The 23,663-nt window shown below is 41.9% G+C and overlaps 2 protein-coding genes across 2 annotated transcripts; one reads left to right on the top strand and one right to left on the bottom strand.

The window, feature by feature from the left end:
* The first annotated feature begins 1,352 nt into the window (after positions 1–1,352).
* LOC110790416 (uncharacterized) lies at positions 1,353–1,856 on the top strand. The gene has a single exon (XM_021995195.1). It carries the CDS (start codon positions 1,353–1,355, stop codon positions 1,854–1,856), a length of 504 nt encoding a protein of 167 aa, XP_021850887.1.
* A 17,638-nt stretch (positions 1,857–19,494) lies between these two features.
* LOC130470473 (uncharacterized) lies at positions 19,495–21,543 on the bottom strand. Its single transcript, XM_056840672.1, has 5 exons — positions 21,236–21,543; positions 20,907–21,137; positions 20,485–20,781; positions 19,967–20,407; positions 19,495–19,849 (listed from the first exon to the last, which is right to left on the bottom strand). The coding sequence occupies exons 1-5, from the start codon at positions 21,536–21,538 to the stop codon at positions 19,496–19,498; spliced, it is 1,626 nt and encodes a 541-aa protein (XP_056696650.1). The 5' UTR covers positions 21,539–21,543; the 3' UTR covers position 19,495.
* Between the last annotated feature and the right edge of the window lie 2,120 nt (positions 21,544–23,663).

The raw sequence follows: 23,663 nt of genomic DNA, 5'->3' as shown, positions 1-23,663 counted from the left end.
TACCAATAAGGATGTGACACGTGTCCCGTATTGCGCCCCGTAAGCAAAGACCATACGACGTCTATTCTGTAGAATAAGTGTCAGTCCATGTATCTCTAGGGTATACGTATTTGTATTATGTACGTCTAATTACATATAATGTATCTAAACCTAATGGGCACATGTAATCAGTACTCTACAATGGCCACAAAGGCCCAAATAGCCCACTTATGTCTAAAAGGCCAGGAAATTGTAAAAGGGAAGGACATGTGTCCTCCTCCCATAGCTTAGCCAATCAGGTGAAGAGAATGTTAGGTCATTCCTACAAAAACCTAGTACTATAAATAACCCCATTTCCCTAGAAAAAGGGGTCACAATCAATATAATCAAGAACAATTACTGTTCTGCCTTCTCTCTACTTTCTCTCTCTATAAAAATACATTCTTGCGAAGATCTCAGTTACCAGAAAACCTCCAGGTTATCTCACCGGAAAAACCTCACAACATTTGGCGCCGTCTGTGGGGAGGTACGGTAGCATGGAAGATCAACGACAGGACAATGATACTGGGCGGCCTAAGCGAGTGGAGCGGCCACCCCTGGAAAGAGAAATACCGGCTGAGCATCAGACGCCGGCCCCGAGAATCACCGGAGAGGCCGCCCGGGTCTTTGCGGCAGGGCACACACCTCGTCACGCCGTCGAGGTAGAGGTGCTCAGTGAAGAGGACGACCAGGACAATCGCACCCCTCCAGGTGGACACCTGGATCCTCGGGCAGATACCGTAATAGAGGAGAACCCAGATATGCCCGTCTCTGTGGGTGCTGTTCGGGCTATTTTGGCCGAGTTCCAAGCTGATATGGGCAAGACAGTTAATGCTGAGGTGCAGAAGAGCATGCTGATTTACACCAATGCTGCTGCTGCAAATCATGAGGGACCGGCAAGCAATAGGCCAACACTTTCTTTGCGTCCCCCGAACGTCTGGACCAGGCAGACAGGCGAGGACCTAAGGAGGCGGCCGCCAGCAAATCAGCCCAATCAGACAATGTCTTACCTACCGCGCCGGCTGCCTCAGCGGCTGGTCGGCGAATCGTCTCGAGGACGTGAACAGCCGCAAGCCGAGCAAGTACCAGACTCTTAGTCCGAAATTTCATATACGGGATCCACCCCCGTCATTCCGGATAGACCTCTACCTCATGCCACTTACACACACTTGAGCCAAGCGCGCCAGGGTGTCACTCGTTCCATATTTCAAACTCGTCGTCGCGAGTCTTCTCGACGGGAGCCATACTCAAGGCTCCAGGATCCTGTGTATCACATTTAGGAGGGGGTGTCCAACATGGCCCTAGGACACACCACCCCTTTTGCAGACACCATTATGAGAGCACCAAAGGAGCCCAAGGTCAAGCCGCCCAACATTGATGCCTATGATGGGACTACGGACCCAGACATGCATCTCTTAGTTTACAGACATCACATGTATGTTCAAGGAACAACCGACTCAACTTGGTGTAAGTACTTTCCAGGAACACTGAAAGGGGTAGCGTCTAAGTGGTTTGAGAGGCTCCCAGCTGGAACCATTCGCTCTTTTTCGGAGCTTGAGTTATTGTTTTCCACTCGGTTCATGGCTCACAAAGAAGAGAAGAAGACGAGCATGCACTTGAGTCGAATTCAGCAAGGGAAAGACGAGTCTCTGAGAAGCTATGTAAAAAGATTCAACTTGGAGGCGGGGCAAATCCCAGATTTGCCGGATGGTGTGGCATTTGATAACTTTATTCGAGGGCTTAAGAAGGGCTTGTTCAAGTTTGATCTGGTAAAGAAAAGTGTGCGAACCATGGCAGAGGTGTTAGATGTAACACCCCCAATTTCCATACCTGTTTAGGTCTTATAGCGGAAGCATAAAATAATAAATTAAGGGTATTACCGCCACATTTAGGTTACAACCCAAATGTAAGGCTATATTATCCATCAATAATCCAACCTTTATAAATAAACCAACATTGTCATAATTAAATAACTTAAACCAACTACCCAAAATATAGTTACAAACTGAATTAAATAAAACCCAACTGATTGTCTTTAGGTGATTTACGTTATTAATAACTTGCTACTAGTTGTTGTGAAACGGTCGCTCAGGACGTGCCACGCATACCTGTAAATTGGAAAAACATATACAGAAGGGAAACCACAAATCAGTGGAAATTGAGTAAGTACTACTTCACCCTGTAAAACATTTTCGAAAACCTTTTTCTTACTTTGGAAAACATTTTATCTTAAAAACATTTCATGCACAAATAGCACGTAACAAGCACACGCACTCAGTCCATAATTAACAGTTAATTAATTACTTAGAGGTAAGAGAACAAGATAATTCCACCATAATTGTAGTTCGAGACTACCACCCTAATGGATGTAACCACCAAAATAGGTCTTAGTCCTTAAGTGTGCACACCCCCCAGTGAGTGTTTTAACTCAAAGGAGTAGATTAAGCCTAGGTCGTGCTAGTTAGCTTCGACCAAAATATTAAGACACATTGTGTCGTACCACCAATATGTTCACCACCTTAGGGGATCCTACCTAAGATGCCTTACCAACCAAGTGTATTTCACTGTAAATGGTTATTGTTAAAGGGGTTACTCGTGGCCATATAATACACGAAAAGATCTAACATTGAGCTATATTGCACGAAATCATTTAAAAGCATCTCGGCTTTCATTATTAACAAGTTAACTATATGTGATCAACTATATTGCTTCTCATTGTTTCACATTACAATCCCTGTGATATAGAGAATTACTATACATGATACATGTACGTCAGATACTCAAATATTGGTATTGTTGAGCTTTGGTTATTAGTTGGCACTATATATCCAAGGTGAAATACGTCATGAATAATCAATCACCAAAGGCAGAGAACCCACATAGTTGGAAGACGGCGCAATATATTTTTCACCAAAATCATAATACATATACGGACGTCACATACGCACGTCAAAATCCAATTTTTACAGGGTTTGGCAAAACAGTGAACATAGTAACTTACCTTATTAAGTTTAGCTTAACAAATTACGCACACGAACAAGAACACTAGTGGGTATCCTCACGATCTACCTACTCTATAAACAGCGTAAAATAGTCGATGTCAATATACGTAAGAAGTGGTTCGAAGGCTTTATTAATAATTAATTAGAGTTAGTGTAGTGAAAGTAATCGTATATGTTCTCGAATGAGGTATAGAAACATACTCATTAAACTCATATTACCATTATATTCTATGCGTGTATTTAAGGTAGTAGTTTAACTTATAATATTAAGTCCTTAATCTTAAGTGGATCAAATAGGAGAAGTTGATTAGTAGTTTGTTGCACATGGGTTCTCAAAGAAGAGCATTAATCATTAAAACAAGAGGTTGAAGGCCGTTAAAAGAACATCAACCTGTTACACCAAAATAGAAGTAATACGGAAGAACAAGGTTGATTTCAAAAGGTCACATTACCTCCGTTTACTGACGGTTTTCAGAATTTACAAACCGGATGCGAAGAGGGTACTGCAAACTATGAGACGATGTTTTTCGCGGTGGTTTCGGAAGTTGTTTGATGGTATTTCGGTGAAGCCGAAAGTAGATGGGAACCAATCTCGGCAATTGACTTTTGTTTTCTCTGGTTTTTGTTTTCACGAGTGCTTGAGGGGTTGCAAAAACTTGAGTTATGAGGCATGAGTCGGTATTTATAGAGAGGGCACACTAGGGTTATCAATTTGAGTGGTTAAAGATTCTAATGAGATAAGGGTGAGATTTTACGGTTAAGATACGGGTTGACTACGAAATCCTACAATCATGGTAAATTAGTTAGGATATTGTGCTTAGAGGTATATTCCTCCTAGATTTTTGCTCGATACGGGTAGGACGCTACAATTGACGAGGATGATGATATTGTTTACTATATGATTTATTTATTTATTGATTGGTAGAACTATACGTGGATATTAACAAAAGTATAAGTTAGGGCTAAGGCTATAGCTAGAACCAACGTATAATAGGCTAAGACTCATCAGTGCAAAGTTGTTTAGAGTTTACTTTCTAGCTAGTTAGTGTTATAAAAGTACTACTTAGATAGTTAGTGTTATAAAAATATTCCACAAAGTAAAAGCTAAGTTTATAAATTATACTATTATATATTATAAATCTATATTATTATATGACTAAGGATATAAATCTAAGGTTGTATATAGTATTTTCCTTAGTGAAATATGGGATATTACATTAGATGAGGCCGAGGCCTTCATTCACGCAACAGAAATTTGCAGCGTCCCAAAAGATCCCAGGGGAAGTGATACCACTGAGCCGGCGGCAAAAAAGGAAAAATTTGAGAAGAAGAGTCGGCCTAACGGGACGTGGGCTATTGCAAAAGAGTCGGACAGGGCTCCCGGGGCGGCAGGCCAGAAGAGGTCCAGAGCTTATGACCGAGAGCGCTTTGAGTATAACACAGACATGTACACAATTCTGATGGACGCTGGGTCCAAGTATGAGATTGATCGTCCATTCCCCATGAAGCCGCCACTAGAAAGCAGGGATCCCAAGCTGTACTGTCACTTCCATAGTGACATTGGATATTACACCAACGAATGTAAAAGCCTAAAAAGGGCACTGGACGGCCTAGCCGCTAAGGGATTCCTAAAGAGTTATATTAGCAGAAATACGGGAGGTACTGGCAAACCGTTCTACAAAAAGAACAAATCACCTCCCTCAGAAGAGGATGGTAACCGTACCGACCCAGAGTGTGTGGCAGTCATCTCAGGAGGATTGGCCGCCGGTGGACCGACCATGAGGGGTCAGAAAGATTATGCCAAGCGGCTGGGACAAGTGATGCTATCAGGCAAGGCCACAGCCGACCCGTTCCCAAAAGTAGAAATCGGCGAGGCCGACCGTGGAGAAATAGCCACCCCACATGATGATCCCTTGGTAATTGAGTTGAAGGTTGCCAACCTGAGGGTTAGGCGTATCCTGGTTGATACCGGGAGCTCGTCACACATAATCAGTCTTGAGTGCTTAAATCGGTTGCAACATGATTCCTCAAAGATTGAGAAAATCCACTACCCCATCATAGGTTTCGGAGGTAGTATCATCCATCCAGTCGGCATCATTGCTCTTCCCCTGCGGATGGTAAATAAAAAAGAATTTCGACAAATGGACGTCTGTTTCCTCATAGTGAAAGACCTGACGGCATATAATATCATCTTGGGGCGTCCCACCTTGAATAGGGCAAAGGCTGTTATCGTGACCCACCTGATGCTTCTTAAGTTTGTATGTGATGATGGGAGCGTCAGCACCATACATGGTGATCAGCAACAAGCTAGAGACTGCTATTTAACAACCTTGAGTCCGGAAGCGTGGGGGTCAGGTGAAGAGAAAGACACGGTGGGAAACAAACGAAAATGTGGCGACACACAACCCAAAGTCGTCAAAGAAACATTAACTATCTCAACAAGGCACATGGAAGAGAGACGACCAGAGCCTGTTGGGGCCCATTTCAATGTGGTATTAAACACAGATAAACCTGACAGAGTATTGCCCATCGGGATTCCTCCTGACGACCCGCTGGCGGCAGAGTTGGTCCACCTACTGAGAGAATTTGAAGATATCTTTGCTTTCACAGTGGAAGAAATGTCGGGTATTGACCCTGTTGTGGCCGTCCATAAGCTGAATGTGGACCCAAACTTTAAACCGGTTCGTCAGAAGAAAAGGAACCATGGGGAAGATAGAAATCAGGCGGCAGCGGCGGAAATACAGAAGTTGATGGATGCAGGGTTCGTCAGGCCTAGTCAGTACCCCGACTGGGTTGCTAATGTGGTCCTCGTCAACAAACCAAACGGCACCTGGAGAATGTGTGTTGACTACACCAACCTCAATAAGGAATGTCCCAAGGACAGTTTCCCATTGCCTAAGATTGACCGGCTTGTCGACTCTACGGCGGGGCATGCTATGATGAGCTTCATGGATGCATACTCAGGGTTTCATCAGATCCCGTTGTGGCCTGACGACCAGGAAAAAACGTCATTTGTTACTGAACAAGGCCTTTACTGCTACAAAGTGATGCCGTTTGGATTAAAGAGTGCACCGGCCACCTTTCAGCGTCTTATTAACACTGTGTTCAACAAGCAGCTCGGCAGAAATATTGAAGCTTATATTGATGATATGATCGTGAAAAGTAAGCTCCGGACGGCACACATAACTGATCTTAGGGAGACATTTGAGACTATTCGAGCTTACAACATAAGATTGAATCCTAAGAAGTGTGTGTTTGGGGTGACGTCAGGCAAATTCTTAGGTTTCTTGATTGATGAAAGAGGAATTGAAGCCAACCCATAAAAGATCCAGGCAGTAATTGATATGAGCTCACCAAAGATAGTAAAAGAGGTCCAGCGGCTCACAGGTTGCTTGGCCGCCCTGGGCAGATTCCTTTCTAGGGCCGGAGACAAGTGTCACTACTTTTTTAGGGCAATCAAAAAGAAGGCTAAGTTTGAATGGTCGGACGAAGCCGAGGCGGCGTTGGTCAAATTAAAGGAACACTTGCATACCTTACCTCGTCTTGTTAGCCCCTTGCAGAGAGAGACTTTATTTTTTTTTTTTGGTGTACCACCCGGTCCACCCTTAGGGCTAATCCGGATTCGGGGCGAGTTCTGAGTGGATAGGTTCCAGTCCCCTCCCAATTGTTGTCGTGGGGGATCGAACACGGGGTCCTCCCTACCAAGTTCAGCCTCAATCACCACTGAACCAACAGACAATTATGCATGTATCTTGCCGTGTCCGAACACTCGTTGAGTGCCGTTCTACTAACAAAGAGGGAGGGAATAAAGATGCCAGTATACTTTGTCAGTCATGTTCTTCAAAATGCTGAAGTTAGATACCCCACAGTGGAAAAGTTTGGCTTAGCCCTGTTCATGGCCAGCAAAAAGCTCCGTCCTTATTTCTTAGCTCACAAAATAGTGGTCTATACAGATCAACCGCTTAAACTGCCCTTCACGAAGCTGGAGGCGTCAGGACGAATGCTGAATTGGGCAATAGAGCTGAATGCCTTTGATATCACCTATGAGCCGAGGAAAGCTGTCAAGGGGCAAGCATGTGCCGACTTTATTGTTGAAATGACGAGGCCTGACTTTGCCAAGAATACAAAGACTGTGTGGAAATTGTACGTAGATGGCTCGTCCACGCAGAATAGATGTGGAGCTGGGATAATCTGTCACTCCCCAGAAGGAGATACTTTTGAGTATGCTATGCGATTTAACTTTCAGGCGTCAAATAATGAAGCCGAGTATGAAGCCCTGGTTTGTGGCATAAAAATGTGTAAGGCGGCAGGCGCCGAGGAGATTGTAGCACTATCCGACTTTCAATTGATTGTGAGCCAAGTTAATGGGACCTACGAAGCTAGGGATCCGACGATGGTCAAATACATGCAGGCCGTCCTTCAGGAAGTAGAGCCACTGAAAAGCTTTGAAGTAAGACAAGTCCCTCGCTCGGAAAATAACCAAGTTGATGCCTTGTCAAAATTGGCCAGTTCTGCGTCTTGTGATACTCCTCGGCACGTGTTTTGGGAGGTAAAAGAGCACAAAAGTATTGAGCAAATGGAGGTGGAAACCCTTGATAGGACCTCCACATGGATGGATGACATAGTAAACTTCAAAATGAATGGAGTCTTGCCAGAGGACTCGAGACAAGCGGCAAAAATTCAGAAGAAATTCTCTTGGTTTGAAATGTGGAACGGCACCCTTTACAAAAAGGCCTACTCTTGTCCTTTGTTAAGGTGTGTGACGCCTGAAAAAGGACAGGAAATTCTAGAAGACCTTCACCAAGAATTGTGTAGCTCGCATATTGGTGGAAGGGCCTTGTCTGAAAAGGCACTTCGAACTGGCTATTACTGGCCGACTCTTAAGGATGATGCAATCTCACTGGTCAAGAAGTGTGACAAATGCCAGCGCTTTACTCACCTAATACATCGGCCGTCAAGAGTTCTGACGCCCATCACGAGTCCAATTCCATTTTCTAAGTGGGGAATGGATCTCCTAGGCCCATTTACCGCCGCTCCTGGAGGAAGGCTTTACGTCATCGTTGCCGTAGATTACTTCACCAAATGGGTGGAGGCAGAAGCGCTCAAAAACATAAAAACCGCTGATGTAAGGGCATTCATTTGGAAGAATATCATGACTCGTTTTGGGATTCCGCAGGCTATAGTCTTTGATAATGGGCGTCAGTTTGAGACGCCTAAGCTGAAAGAGTGGCTGGCAGACCACGGCGTACATACTTGTTTCGCATCAGCCGGACGTCCCCAAGCCAATGGCCAGCTTGAGGCATTTAACAAAAGCATCTCTGAAGGGATGAAAAAGAAGCTTGACGAAGCCAAAGGTCTATGGGCTGACGAGCTGCCAAACGTTTTGTGGTCGATCCGTACCACGGCTAAGAATTCAACCGGCCAAACACCCTTCTTGCTAGCCTATGGTGCCGAGCCTGTTTTACCCATAGAGATGTGTGAACCAACTTTGAGGGTCATGCTGTATGATGAAAATGCTAACTGGGAGATGATGAAAGCTGCCCTGGACTTCCTGCCTGAGGTTAGAGGAAATGCAGCACTAAGGCAACAGCTGTACAAGATAAGAACGGCGAGAGAATACAACAAGAAAGTCTCTAACAGAGTGCTCAAAGTGGGAGATTTCGTCTTTCGAAAAATGGAATCCACAGGGCGGGCAAATGAACAGGGTAAGCTGACGCCCACTTGGGAAGGACCCTACGAGATCTATGATGAGGTCAGAGATGGAACGTATCGCATTCAAAACATGCAAGGCCAACCTATTCTGTGCACTTGGAATGCTGACAACCTCAAGAAATATTTCTTCTAGACATGTGCTAGCTTTGTCTTACTTGGAACGATCCATTGCCTAAGGGGTGACCTCTAATGGTCCTAATAGGGTAGCAATCACTTTTGTAACCGGCTAAATTCGCCATGCAAAGTTATAAATAATACTGCTCTATTCCTTTCATATCATTTATTACTCGCAAGTCGAATATCAAAGCCTAATTGAATGACGGCCTGAGAAGTGGCCTAGATTAGCACCTATACATAACAAGCCTAATTGTTTGAGGCCTAAGAAGTGGCCTAGATTAGCACTGAGTTATAGGTTGATCACCTATTCAACTCACACTCCTGCGGAAAAGCATGCCGTAATTAAACCGCCTAGGGGCACATTAGCTCACGAATGGCGTAATAAAAAGCCCAACGGCGAAATTAACCTTGTGACAATGTTGGTTTGCTCAAAAGCCCTGCGGCAAAATTAAATTTGTGACAAAGGTGGTTTGTTAAAAAGCCCTGCAGCAAAACTAACCTTGTGACAATGTTGGTTTGCTCAAAAGCCCCGCGGCAAAATTAACTTTGTGACAAAAGTGGTTTGTTAAAAAGCCCTGCGGCAAAATTAACCTTGTGACAATGTTGGTTTGCTCAAAAGCCCCGTGGCAAAATTAACTTTGTGACCAAAGTGATTTGTTAAAAAGCCCTGCGGCAAAATTAACTTTGTGACAAAGGTGGTTTGCTAAAATGCCCTGCGGCAAGGACGACCTTGGAACGAGGGTGGTTTACTCAAAAGTTATGCGGCAAAAATGTTCTTTGAAAAGGGTGTTACGTATCCCTTATTTGATTGTCCACTCCATTTGACGAGCATGTCTAGCGGCAATCATACCTATTGATTGACTTGCGTCAATCAATGTCGTAGTAGACACGCTCGTCAAAGACTGTGCCGACCACCCAAGCGCCGAGCACATACTTAGGTGCCCGCTGCGGAAACGACTATGAGGCAAAAATTGTCTGCCCAAATGGGCGGCGGCACGAATATCCGTGGAACAAAGGGTTGTTTGTGCGTGCTCTTGATCGTCCACTCCATTTGACGAGCATGTCTAACGGCAATCATACCTATTGATTGACTTGTGTCAATCAATGTCGTAGTAGACACGCTCGTCAAAGACTATGACGACCACCCAAGCGCCGAGCACATACTCAGGTGCCCGCGGCGGACACGACCATGAGGCAAAAGTTGTTTGCCCAAATGGGCGGCGGCACGAATATCCGTGGAACAAAGGGTTGTTTGTGCGTGTCCTTGGATCGTCCACTCCATTTGATGAGCATGTCTAGCGGCAATCATACCTATTGATTAACTTGCGTCAATCAATGTCGTAGTAGACACGCTCGTCAAAGACTGTGACGACCATACCTATTGATTGATAGCACCCCTGGAAAAAATCAAAGTACGAAAAACGAATAAACACGACATAGAAGAAGCAACAGAAGCGGCCTACTTATAGAACAACGCCCATTGTAAGGCGTGCAAAAGTAGCCCAAACAAAAAAGAGAGAAATTGTTGTTAAAGGAAATAATGCCCTTGGTCCAAGTATGCATTCAATGTTAAGTCTAATAAATGCGGTTCAGTATTAATTAACAAGTTAATAATTCAGTGAGATCAAGTGAGCTGAATGCCTGACTAGAGGCCGCTTCAGTTCAAGTTTCATGAAATACCCCCGAGGTTTACAAAAACGCACCAAATACCCTCGCGTGTTTCGATTCACATAATATACCCCTATTTATCCGTACTGTTCATGAGATGCACCTAACAGTTAACGGCGTTAGTCTACCGTTAGTGGAGTTTTACTATTTTGCCCTTAATTGTGTTATGACCCCCATTTACTTACCTTCCCTTTGACAGAAACTCAAAAAAAAATATCTCATATTCTTCTATTTCTCTCTCTTCTCCCCTGTTCTTCAAGCTTTAACCTACTCGAAACCCAGTAATTCTGGGTAGATCCTCCTGCTCTCTGGCCGCCGGCAGTGATCCGGTGTTACGCACTCACATTCTCTCTCTCAGTGTTCCTTCTCATCACTCCCTCCATTTCAATCTACGGTGATGAGGACTAATGGACGATTGCTATGATCTGCTTGGGTAATTAATATCTCTCCTTTTGTTTTTTTTGTTGTTAATTCTGTACAATTTTGTAGTTAGTGAGAATTATTTTCAGATTTTTGGTAAAAAATTTACTGATTTTTGGTAAAATTTTTTTAGGGTTTCTCAAAATGCGAACACTTCGGAAATTATGAAATGTTCATTCGTCGGATTACTTTCAAAATTCACATTCCTCAATTCACTTTCAAAATTCACTTTCAAAAGAGAAGAGAAGTCGGAAGTATCAGCGGTTAGGATGGAGATGTCGGGAGGTTGGGTCGGGTGGGTAGCCCAGATGAGAGATTGGGCGAGTTTTGTGGGGTTTCGACCGGCGATTGCAAGGGTTTTGAGAGGGGAAGAGGATGAGTTGAGGAATTTTAGGGATTCTTTGAGGACGTATTTACCTGTGAAGCCTGATGCGCCGAGTACGATGATGTCATAGGGTGGTGGTGGTGGTGGTGGAGGGTGGTGGATTTCCGCCATGGTTTGTGGTTGTTAGGGAGGAAAAGGGGAGGAATGTGAATTTTGAAAGTAATCCCACCAGGTGCACCTGGATTATGGCAAACTGAAATCAAGTGTTTGCCACTCTTCCTTGGCAGCCTCAAGCTCTTCATGTGACATCAAGCTGATGCCTTGAATACGTTCTTCTAGCAACTGCTTCAATTTGTTATCTTCACTCATTGACTGTCCAGTGGTCTCATCAAGTTTTGCACGTGCTAGTTCCAACAAACCCTGTAAAGCAGCTTCTCGAACAGTTGCATCAAGTTCAGTTACTACAAAACCATCAGTTTAGTTTTCCCGTATAAGATAATGAAGTAAATTCATGAGTATGGTTGGCTTGCACTTGGGAAGAGAGTTCGTTCCTCAATGGTGGCTGCTGGATTTAGATGTAGTATTGCAGTGACTAATGCACTAGTCGATATGTATACCAACAGTATAATTCAATTCAATCAATTTCTTATTGGATTTGTTGTTTGAGCATTTCAATTTTCTTTGATTATTACTTCTATTTCTGTTTTAGGTTTAACTTTTAGGTTAATTAATTTGATTAATTAGGTGAACGATTTGTAGAAATCAAATTCTGCAGTTTAAAAGCAGTTTGGGTATTTGTTGCAACTTAGTTTCAAAATAGGTGTATATTGTGCAATAAGTTTATAAATAGGGGTATTATGTGAATTATAAACACGACTTAACGGAGGACTAACGGAAGGTTGGTTTAGGGGTATTTTGTGCAAACTTGGGAAAAAATAGGGGTATATTATGTGATTCAAAAGACGCGAGGGTATTTGGTGCGTTTTTGCAAACCTCATGGGTATTTCATGAAAAAACCGTTATTTATATTAATCCACAACTTACTCTTGACTGAACCCGTAGGGTCACACAAATAGTACGTAAACGGATCAAGTATTTAATGGCATTAAATACTCCATCTATGGATATTCGGAATCGACGGATCTTGGTTTCAGTGGGAGCTGAGATCGTCACAGGCAAGAAATGAATACTCCGGAAACGATGATATTGCCGGAAACGGAAATATGGATCGTATCGGAAATATAAATATTATCCAAGTCGTAGATGTTGCCGAAAACGGAAACATGGTACGTATCGGAAAATATTATCGGAAATGGAAATATTGCCGGAATCGGAAATATTGCCGGAAACGGAAATATTGTCAGAATCGGAAATATTATCGGAATCGGAAAATAATTCCGGAAACGGAAATATTAAATATTTGTTCGAAACGGAAATTAATTCCGGAATCGGAAATATTAAATATTGTTCGTATCGGAAATGAATTCCGGAACCGGGAATTTAATCGGAAGCGTATCGTACGAATAAGCATCGGACGAGGCCTGCCGGACGAGGGCCCAGCACGAAGCCAGGCCATCGCCCAGCAAGCCAAGCGCGCCACACGAACAGCCAAGGCCACGCCAGGCCCAGCGCAAGGCCAGGCCCAGCAGGCCATGGCAGCGCGCGCAGCGCGCGCAGCAATGGGCTGCGAGCATTGCTGCAGCTCGCGTGGGCTTGTAGCTCGCGTGGGCCGAGCGGCCGTGTGGGCTGTGCGCGGGCATGGCCTACACGCTTGCGGGTCATGCTCGTGTAGAGTTTGTGTTCACATACGAAACCTAAAGAGTATAGGATTTGTTTAATGATTAAAATTCCTAATCCTAAAAGATAAATTAATTAAATAAGAATTCTACTAGGATTCTAATTTAATTAATTCGTATCCTAGTAGGATTCGATTACTTATTCCATGGTCTATAAATATGAGTTAAGGGCTCATAATTTAGATCGAGTATTCAAGTATTCAAAGTGATTTTTGAGAGCAAAAATTCAGTCATACAATTGCCTATATGTGCCGAAAATTCTAAGTACCTTAAGGGCGATCCTAGTTGGTCAAGCTTAAGGCGGATCCGGACGTGCTGTGGACTATCTACGGAGGGACGACATTTGGAGTCCTAAAGACTTGTTCTTGTTCGGTTCGGGCGCAGCTAGGGAAGGCACGCAACAAAGTGTATGCATCTAAACTATGCTAAATGATTATGTGTAAATAATATGCTTTCCTGGCTTTATGGTTTTTCCGCATGATTTATGAATTGTCATATGTATCATAACCTAACAGTTGTGTGCTCAGCAGGCACAATGATACAGACGCCAACGGCGCCAAAACTTAATAAAGTAATTGTTTTTGCCCTTAGGCATGAGAACACTTAAATTAAAAAATTTATAAAGCAGAAGGAAGCAAATTAGGGAGCAGCCGCATCGTCCTCATCATCGGAGGGTACAAACTCAGGGGGCGGCTGGCCGAGACGCTCAGCAGCCAACACAGCAGCACTGTGTTCTAAGCGCCGCTGGAACCACGCGAGGTCATACTCCTCCATATGGTTCTCCCAGGCATGCTTAACGGCGTCCTTCGCCGCCTGCTCCCCCTGATAGTAGGACTCAAGAAGACGCTCGCGCAGGGTGCAAACCTGCGACCTGGTAGTCTCCAGTTCCCCCCAAAGTTGCTCGGCTTCCTCAGCCGCCTCTTTGACTTGGGGGTACTCCCGCAGCTGGTCCTGAAGCGTCCGTATTTCCGCCGCTGCCGCCTTGGCCTCCTCGACCATCGCCACCATGTCCTTGTCCTGCGCCAAGACCTTCTTCAGCAGCTCGGCCTTATCAGACCGTAACGAAGGCACCTCCTTTGCCTGAAGGTCTATGGTCGTCTGCATCTGCAAGCGGACCTCTTCAATTGATTTGAACGCATAATCACCATGGTGGGTGGACTCGGCCACTTGAGCTTTGAGCTCCTCAGCAGTGCAGGTCTTCCAACCCTTGCAGAATTCCATGCGGCAGAACAACTGCAAAAGGGCTACATGTTAGTAAAAGATCTAAAAAGAAAAGCAAAAAACAAACACATACAAAAATTAGAAACAGACTCACGTCGAGTAGAGTGTCCTGGATGGCACCAAACTGGGCGTCGGTCTTACGGCCAGGAAGAGAAGCAACGTACTTCGCTGGGACGGCCTTAAACACTTTGCGGCATATAGCCGCCCTATCCCTTGACGATTAATGAGGAGTAGAGGGTATATTCTCGTCCTCTGCAGCAGCTGCTTCCTTCCCTTTGTCTTTAGCTATAGGAAAAACAACGGCCTTAGGATGACGCGGAGAGTAAGAAGAACTGCCAGATGAGGCTCGATATGTCTGTACGAAGTTTGAATAAAACTTACCGCCCGATGACCTAGCTCGGCGGGCCACCTCCGCAGGGATCTGAGAGCGGACATTGGCCGGAATTCCAGCAAGAGGGTCCTCCGGCTCGGCCTGGTTCCCGCTAGACTTCGATTTGGACACCAAGTCCACAATCGAAGAGGGCTTGTCTACAACCTGCTCATCACCGGCAGGATGATCCCCCTCGGCGGCCTGCGACTCGCCCTTCTTGACCAGACACCGGGGTTTGGGCTTTGGCTTCTTAAAGGTGCTCGGGGTCTCCGAGTCGGCAGGAGCTGACCTCTTTTTTAGCTGGGAAAGGGTCGTTCCCTTCGTCCTTCCCGCCGCCTTCGCCGCGTCCTTCACTTGCTGACCAAGAACACAAGGAGAATCAGTAAATTGGTCACAGGCCACTCACAAGATAGTGGCTCGTCATTAAAAAGGACGTCCGTCCAAAACAATGTGACAAGGTGTACTTTAGCAATCACAAGTTACTCTCAAAGAAGTGACTCGTCATCAAAAAGAGACGCCAGCACATTTATGCCGTGGGGCATCACATTGATCACAGGCCACTCACAAGATAGTGGCTCCACTAGTAGAAAAAACCCTTATTGCAGCGGGCTTTTAGACCCCTGTTGCAGCGTACATCGTATGCTGCAACTGGGGGGCCTGCAACAAGTCTGAACTTGTTGCAGCGTACATGTTCGCTGCAAAAAGTGATTTGTTGCAGCGGGCTTTTAGATGTACGCTGCAACAAGTGCCAAAAAATTGGCAAAATTTTGGACTTGTTGCAGCGTACATATAAAAGCCCGCTGCAACAGACCCAACTTTTTGCAGCGTACATTTATTTGTACGCTGCAACAACTCTGAATTACTCAATTTTTTGCAGCGTACATTTATTTGTACGCTACAACAAGTCTGAATTTTTGCGAAATTTTTTTCCCTTGTTGCAGCGTACAACATATATGTACGCTGCAAAAAAGCACTTTTGGCGGGAAAATTCTAATTTTGTTTAGGGATACCTAGAGTGCCTTGCACCAAATATAGAAACCTGTCAAAACAATAATAGAATAACGCAACCTGTATAACAAATATAAAAACAACAACTGGAGTTTTGTATATATCCCAAAACCAAAAGTGCACATACCGATACATTTAAATACATTTACGTTCCAATTTCAACGTACGCATACATTTTAACATAAAAGATTGTTCTATAACATCTAAACCAACACGATCAAGCGCCATCAGGTCAATAATAAATACTTGGTGGTAAAAAACTTCGCCCATTGCTCACGAACCACATCAATTTCCTCACTAGCATAAGGCGCAGTCCTCGGAGTATAGACCTTACAAAAACAAAAAATTGATGGAGCATATATTAGATCGATTAAATGCAAATGAAATGTCACATTTTAACATTCAAGCAACTAATGACAATGTATTAATAGTCTAGAATACGAATCAATTAGGTACTTAATTACCTCATCTAGCCGGCCTTCATAGTCATGTTGTAACGTGACTATCTCTAACATGAACTTCATAACGTAATAGCCACACTCAGTTCCGCCGATTTGTTGAGCACACTGATTAAGAAACATAATACTTTATCTTGCAAGGCCAATAATTAATAAAAACAAAGCAAAAAGCTAATTAAGAAACATGTTATACCTCTATATGAATGGGTTTACACGACTTAAAACTCGTTTTATTCGGACAATGCCCACCATTGCACTTGTACACTTGGTATGCCCTAGAAAATTAACGAAACATGGGTACTCATGAATATGATTTTGGCTTAGGTTTCTTAAAGACTAATGTAATTTGTAAGCAAAAGAACTTACAAACTCAAGATTCCCCATGCATAATCTGTTCGACGTGGATCTCTAGCAGAATCGAAAATATATACATAACCTCTACGTAGGTCCATCACGTATAAATTCCAATGATTTCTGTATAATTTATAAATGATATATTAAATATTTAATAACAATAATAATTAATATTTTATATGAAACTTATATAATATAACACACTTACTCTTGATTATATGGGATTAAAAACCAATTAGTTAGGTTAGGATTACCCATCTTCTCCTTTTCAATTTCAGCTTGGAAAATGTTTTTCAAATACATTGTTGGCGCTCCAGGGTCGGCCTTGATTCTAGTGCTTGACATAATCTCGGGACAAATGAACGAAATCCGAGACATTTCAAATGATTTGGCATGATTGTGCAATAAACACCTACAAAATAAACAAGATTACACTATTAAGATCGATAAAGAGAAAAAACTTCAAAGAAATAATAGTTTTATTAACAACAATAAAACATTTAATTACAATATGTAGACATGGATCGCTGAAATGTTTAAGCACGCCCCGCGAAGGAACTCTCCTATATCAGACGCAGTTATGTATGTTTCTTGATCAAAATCCGAGTGCCAAACTGAGGCCGCCAATGGGATGGTAGTATTATCATATATATCATCAGGCGCCGAAGTCATGATAAACTGCAAGTATTTGCATGACGGGCCAAGACCTTGAATTGCATCGTGTACAAGTCCCGCTTTCTTGCTTTTGGTGGTTGATTCTTGTGTTTTACGATCACAACTACCCACGACCTCTAAGTTGGACTTAGGCTTAGAATTCGACTTCTTTGGATGCGAAAATTCCTATAACAATAGTCAATTAACATTAGTCATATAATAAGAATCAAATGAGTCCTTAGGTTCTTTAGTTCAAATTTGGGAGCGAAAATGTCATTTTAGCTCAATATATGACCTATAACGACCCAACGAGCCTTAAATGTGCATAAATAGGTTCGAATGAGTTTTAGAAACTTAAAACTATGCATATTAGTCGTGTAATAAGAATCAAATGAGTCCTTAGGTTCTTTAGTTCAAAGTTGGGAGCGAAAATGTCATTTTAGGTCTATATATGACCTATAACGACCCAACGAGCCATAAATGTGCATAATTAGGTTCGAATGAGTTTTAGAAACTTAAAACTATGCATATTAGTCATGTAATAGGATTAAAATGAGTGTTTAGGTTCTTTAGTTCAAAGTTGGGAGCGGAAATGTCATTTTAGCTCTATATATGACATATAACGACCCAACGAGCCATAAATGTGCATGAATAGGTTCGAATGAGTTTTAGAAACTTAAAACTATGCATATTAGTCATGTAATAAGAATAAAATGAGTCATTAGGTTCTTTAGTTCAAATTTGGGAGCGAAAATGTCATTTTAGCTCAATATATGACCTATAACGACCCAACGAGCCTTAAATGTGCATAAATAGGTTCGAATGAGTTTTAGAAACTTAAAACTATGCATATTAGTCATGTAATAAGAATCAAATGAGTCCTTAGGTTCTTTAGTTCAAAGTTGGGAGCGAAAATGTCATTTTAGGTTAATATATGACCTATAACGACCCAACGAGCCTTAAATGTGCATAATTAGGTTCGAATGAGTTTTAGAAACTTAAAACTATGCATATTAGTCGTGTAATAAGAATCAAATGAGTCCTTAGGTTCTTTAGTTCAAAGTTGGGAGCGAAAATGTCATTTTAGGTTAATATATGACCTATAACGACCCAACGAGCCTTAAATGTGCATAATTAGGTTCGAATGAGTTTTAGAAACTTAAAACTATGCATATTAGTCGTGTAATAAGAATCAAATGAGTCCTTAGGTTCTTTAGTTCAAAGTTGGGAGCGAAAATGTCATTTTAGCTCTATATATGACATATAACGACCCAAAGAGCCTTAAATGTGCATGAATAGGTTCGAATGAGTTTTAGAAACTTAAAACTATGCATATTAGTCATGTAATAAGAATAAAATGAGTCATTAGGTTCTTTAGTTCAAAGTTGGGAGCGAAAATGTCATTTTAGTTCTATATATGACCTATAACGACCCAACGAGCCATAAATGTGCATAAATAGGTTGGAATGAGTTTTAGAAACTTAAAACTATGCATATTAGTCATGTAATAGGATTAAAATGAGTGTTTAGGTTCTTTAGTTCAAAGTTGGGAGCGAAAATGTCATTTTAGCTCTATATATGACCTTTAACGACCCAACGAGCCTTAAATGTGCATAAATAGGTTGGAATGAGTTTTAGAAACTTAAAACTATGCATATTAGTCATGTAATAGGATTAAAATGAGTGTTTAGGTTCTTTAGTTCAAAGTTGGGAGCGGAAATGTCATTTTAGCTCTATATATGACCTTTAACGACCCAACGAGCCTTAAATGTGCATAAATAGGTTCGAATGAGTTTTAGAAACTTAGAACTATGCATATTAGTCATGTAATAAGAATCAAATGAGTCCTTAGGTTCTTTAGTTCAAATTTGGGAGCGAAAATGTCATTTTAGCTCAATATATGACCTATAACGACCCAACGAGCCTTAAATGTGCATAAATAGGTTCGAATGAGTTTTAGAAACTTAAAACTATGCATATTAGTCGTGTAATAAGAATCAAATGAGTCCTTAGGTTCTTTAGTTCAAAGTTGGGAGCGAAAATGTCATTTTAGGTTAATATATGACCTATAACGACCCAACGAGCCTTAAATGTGCATAATTAGGTTCGAATGAGTTTTAGAAACTTAAAACTATGCATATTAGTCGTGTAATAAGAATCAAATGAGTCCTTAGGTTCTTTAGTTCAAAGTTGGGAGCGAAAATGTCATTTTAGGTTCGAATGAGTTTTAGAGGGTTTACCTTGGAGTGTAAGTCTGTTGTCTTCTTTTGGGCCGCCAACACCGTTGTCTTTTTCTTGGAGCTACCATCCCTCTCTTTAGAAACATTAGACTTGGACTTCTTTTTAGGAGGTGAAATACAATCCTTTAAAATTCAACAAAAACAAGAGTAGGTAAGATGTCGAATGTGCTTGCGTGAACATATACATTCTAAACAATAAAACATATATACCTCGCCGTCTTCGAAAATCACTAAGTGTATGGGCCATTGCACAAAACTACCCAGAGCACCGCCTAAGTTAGTGAAACCATCTCTCGTAGGTACCGGAAGAATATCATCAACATGTCCGTCGTAAACAAAATCAACTTGGACTTTATAGTGACCAGGCTTCATCGATGTAAAATGTTGGGGCAATGCACCATCTGAGGGTTGTACCATACCATCCGCCACGACAATGTTGTTGCCTGAAACTTTCTCCTCAAGGGCAAGACGACATGGAGTCCTTTCCTTCATAAACAAAGGTTTCAATGCAACTTTGTAAGTGATACAGATTATTAAGTAAATGTCAACTAAAAACATAAAAGGATCAAGCAACTATGTTAAAAAAGAGTGACTACGTCGTACCTTTAGCTCGCGTGGTTGCGGCACTAAGATGTGACGAGTGGTTCTTGTAGCACTAACATCAAGGTCAACTCTGGCAGAATCATTTAAGTGGAGGTCATCAGGTATCGGGGTAGAAATGGAGTTTAGTTGTCCTGTTTTTAACAAGGTGCTTAGTTGCTTTTGGAGGGCCTCTGCCACCCTCTTCTCTACCATTTTCTCTAATTCACCTTCAAACTCCTTTTTCACAGAAGCTCTGATTGATTCGTAATTTTCTGATGAAGCTTCACCATGGTCACTTCTACTATGTCGAATACACGGACCGAAAGCCTTTTTGATACCAACCATGCCACCTGTTCCCTTGACACGCCCACGATGATCTTTTTTCCCTATAGCTTTAGTGAGGGCATCCTCACCCTGTTCGAAAGAAAGATTTCCTTTTTCCTCTTCTGCGATGTACTCTAACTGCCAATTAGGAAAGTAAAATTACTATATATTCTCTAATCAAAGCAAGTAAATATTAATTAATTATCGCTACTTACAGCTTTTGTTGCGATTTCAACAACTTCTGTATCGTTCGGGTCAATTTCCCACTTTCCCTCTTTATTTTGTACTTGATGGGCCAAAATCCACTCCTTTGATCTGTATTTTCTAACTCTATTAACATTTGAGGTCACTGATGAGTTCACCGAGGAGCTACTCGAGATAGGTAAAGCTGCATCTGGTGGAAGTCGTCCATCCTTTATCCAATCTAGTCGCTTTCTATTATAACCCTTTTGGCCGGTGCGATGTGGGTTCTTGTTGCATGATGCACTTTTCCTCGCCTTTTCACTACGAAGCTGTCAAAGACAACATAAAAAGATGGAAATAAATGTTTTTTCTGATAACTTTTTGTCCTAGAACCAATGTCAGTTTGCTACATGAAAAACTCTTTAAGGACAAGTTAAAGAAATATTATCATTACCAATGACTCTGGCAGGAAATAATGTTTAACAAAAGTCTTCCAATCATCCTCTGTGATATGGTTGTAGACATCCCAAGGCATCTTGTTTGTTTGATTTTTTGGCTTCTTTTCCTTCATAGTTATCCATCGGCGCACCAACTTGCTCTTGAAACAACTAAATCGTTTCGCCACACAAGAATGAAAATATTTCTCCCTCGAATGATTAGAATCATCAGTAATGTGGAACATAAGCTGTTAATAATTAAAAAAAGTTAGATTATAAAAATAGTATTTAAATCAAATTAAATAATCCCTAAAATATACAAATCAAGTTAATATCCAATGCTTACCTTAGTCTCCTCCCAAAACCCCTTCTTGATTTGCTCATCTACCTTTGGATATAATGGGACGTTAATATTAATTCTAGTAGCACAACTCCCAACTTGCTTCCCGTATTCATGAGACCATTGTCCATCGGGGACATTATATACATTATACTCAAGGAACATAGGCTTAGCGACTTTAACACCTTTTGACGGACCACGGCCTTTAATGGTCTTTGTAATCGTACTAACATCTTGTGATTCGTCACGCGTTGTGGGAGTCTTGCCACCTTCTGATTCATGCCTAACAACAATTTGGTTTTCATTCATCGTACCTATGTTGTTCTTGCATCAAGTAAAACATACAGAAGAGTGGTTACAAAATGTGCGCGCAACAGCAAATCAGTGCTCTAGCATACAGAAGGATATCAGATCAGTGCAGATATCACAGATCAGATCAGCACTGATCAGTGCAGATCAGATCAGCACTGATCTGCACTGATCAGATCAGCACAGATCAGCACAGATCAGTGCTGATCAGATCTGCACTGATCAGTGCTGATCTGATCTGTGATATCTGCACTGATCTGTTCTGCACTGATCTGATCAGCACTGATCTGTGCTGATCTGATCTGCACTAATCAGTGCAGATCAGATCAGCACAGATCAGTGCTGATCTGATCAGCACAGATCAGTGCAAAACAGATCAGCACAGATCAGTGCAGAACAGATCAGCACAGATCAGTGCAGAACAGATCAGCACAGATCAGTGCTGATCTGATCTGCACTGATCTGTGCTGACCTGATCTGCAATGTTCCCCCCTTGTTGATTTTGTTCGAATTATAACAATATGATTGTTGCATCTGCAGCTTGAGACAGGTAGTCAGGTAAGTCCATTTTTTTAAAGTGAAACCATAGAGGAACAATTGACACTATTTTAACCAAATATTTGGTTAATAAAATTTCATCAAGGATTTGCAGATGCTAGTTTTATGGCAGTCAGAAGAGATAAATCAAGGTCAATTTTGAAACAACAGCAACTAACAGTACCACTCCCCACCAATTTTAAGTCTCTAGTTTGTGCAAAGGGGATCATGCAAAAGAGATGGCACTAATTGAAGAATGAACGAGAAATTTAAGTGTAAATATGTCAAAGCTCAACATAATGGAAAATCAATAAGAACAGCATAGAGAGAAAGAAATTTAGGGGCTGTTTGGTTCCCCAGACTTCCCCCTGGACTTGGATTCCCCCAAATTTCTATCAGTCTCTCATTGGTCAATGACTCAATGGTCACCACCATCATCCCAAATCAATCCACCCCACCCCACCATCACCTCACCACCACTATCACCGTCACCTCACTAGTCACCACTAAAGCAACTCTCACTTCCACCCACCATGGATACATCACCAGAAAAACCAACCTTCACATCCCTTCCTTGATCCATTTCACCCCTTTTCCCTCTTTTTATTCCTCTCCGCTTTTTGTTAGGGACCAAAACATCGCTTTACAATGTAATTGAACAATTGATAGAATACTAAGTTGACACATGCTCCGGCCTTCAAAGAATCAAATCATATCAAAGAATTTGAACTCTATAGCAGCAACAAGCCAACAAGCATGAAAAATTATATATGTGGAATGCACTGATCTGTGCAGATCTGATCAGCATAGATCAGTGCTGATCAGATCAGCACTGCTCTGTGCTGATCTGTTCTGCACTGATCTGTGCTGATCTGATCTGCACAAATCAGTGCAGATCAGATCAGCACTGATCTGTGTTGATCTGTTCTGCACTGATCAGATCTGCAGAACAGATCAGCACAGATCAGTGCTGATCTGATCTGCACTGATCTGTGCAGATCAGATCAGCACAGATCAGTGCAGAACAGATCAACACAGATCAGTGCTACCCTCATCTGATCTGCATTGATCTGTGCTGATCTGATCTGCAATGTTCTTTGTCATTCTTGGTGTGTTTGTTGAGGCAATATGAGAATGCAGGGCAGCTAACTCATTCTATAAACAAGTTCTATTAATCTAGTATAGTACGGAGTAGTATGTAAGTTAGATCGTAAAATGAAATTATGTAATTGAGTTTCACTTAAACTCAAGCAACAATGATTAAGAAACTTAATGAGGAAATCTGACAATCTCACTTCTCTTATATCATGAAATCATATACTCATATGAGATAAGTCTAGAAAACACCACTTATGCTAAAATGAGGCATTTTCGCTCCCAACTATGAACTAACGAACATAAGGACTCATTTTAACCTTTTAAATGATTAATATGATTAATTTTAACTTTCCAAGACTCGATCCGATCTATTTATTCACATTAGAGACTTGTTTGGTCGTTGTGGTTCATATTTATGATAAAATGAGGCATTTTTGCTCCCAACTATGAACTAAAGAACCTAAGAACTCATTTTTAGGCTAATATGACA

The sequence above is a fragment of the Spinacia oleracea genome, chromosome 3, assembly GCF_020520425.1.
Source record: "Spinacia oleracea cultivar Varoflay chromosome 3, BTI_SOV_V1, whole genome shotgun sequence".
Taxonomy (NCBI): Eukaryota; Viridiplantae; Streptophyta; class Magnoliopsida; order Caryophyllales; family Amaranthaceae; genus Spinacia; species Spinacia oleracea.
Note: the sequence above shows the minus strand (reverse complement) of the source record. Positions and strands in the feature narration are given on the sequence as shown.

Excerpts from the sequence above, each read along its gene's own strand:
- LOC110790416 (XM_021995195.1), top strand. The coding sequence starts at position 1,353 with ATGAGAGCACCAAAGGAGCCCAAGGTCAAGCCGCCCAACATTGATGCC.
- LOC130470473 (XM_056840672.1), bottom strand. The coding sequence starts at position 21,538 with ATGAATGAAAACCAAATTGTTGTTAGGCATGAATCAGAAGGTGGCAAG. Across the intron at positions 21,138-21,235 it reads GGTTTTGGGAGGAGACTAAG|CTTATGTTCCACATTACTGA; the intron begins GTAAGCATTGGA and ends AATTATTAACAG. Across the intron at positions 19,850-19,966 it reads CGCAACCACGCGAGCTAAAG|GAAAGGACTCCATGTCGTCT; the intron begins GTACGACGTAGT and ends TTGTTTATGAAG.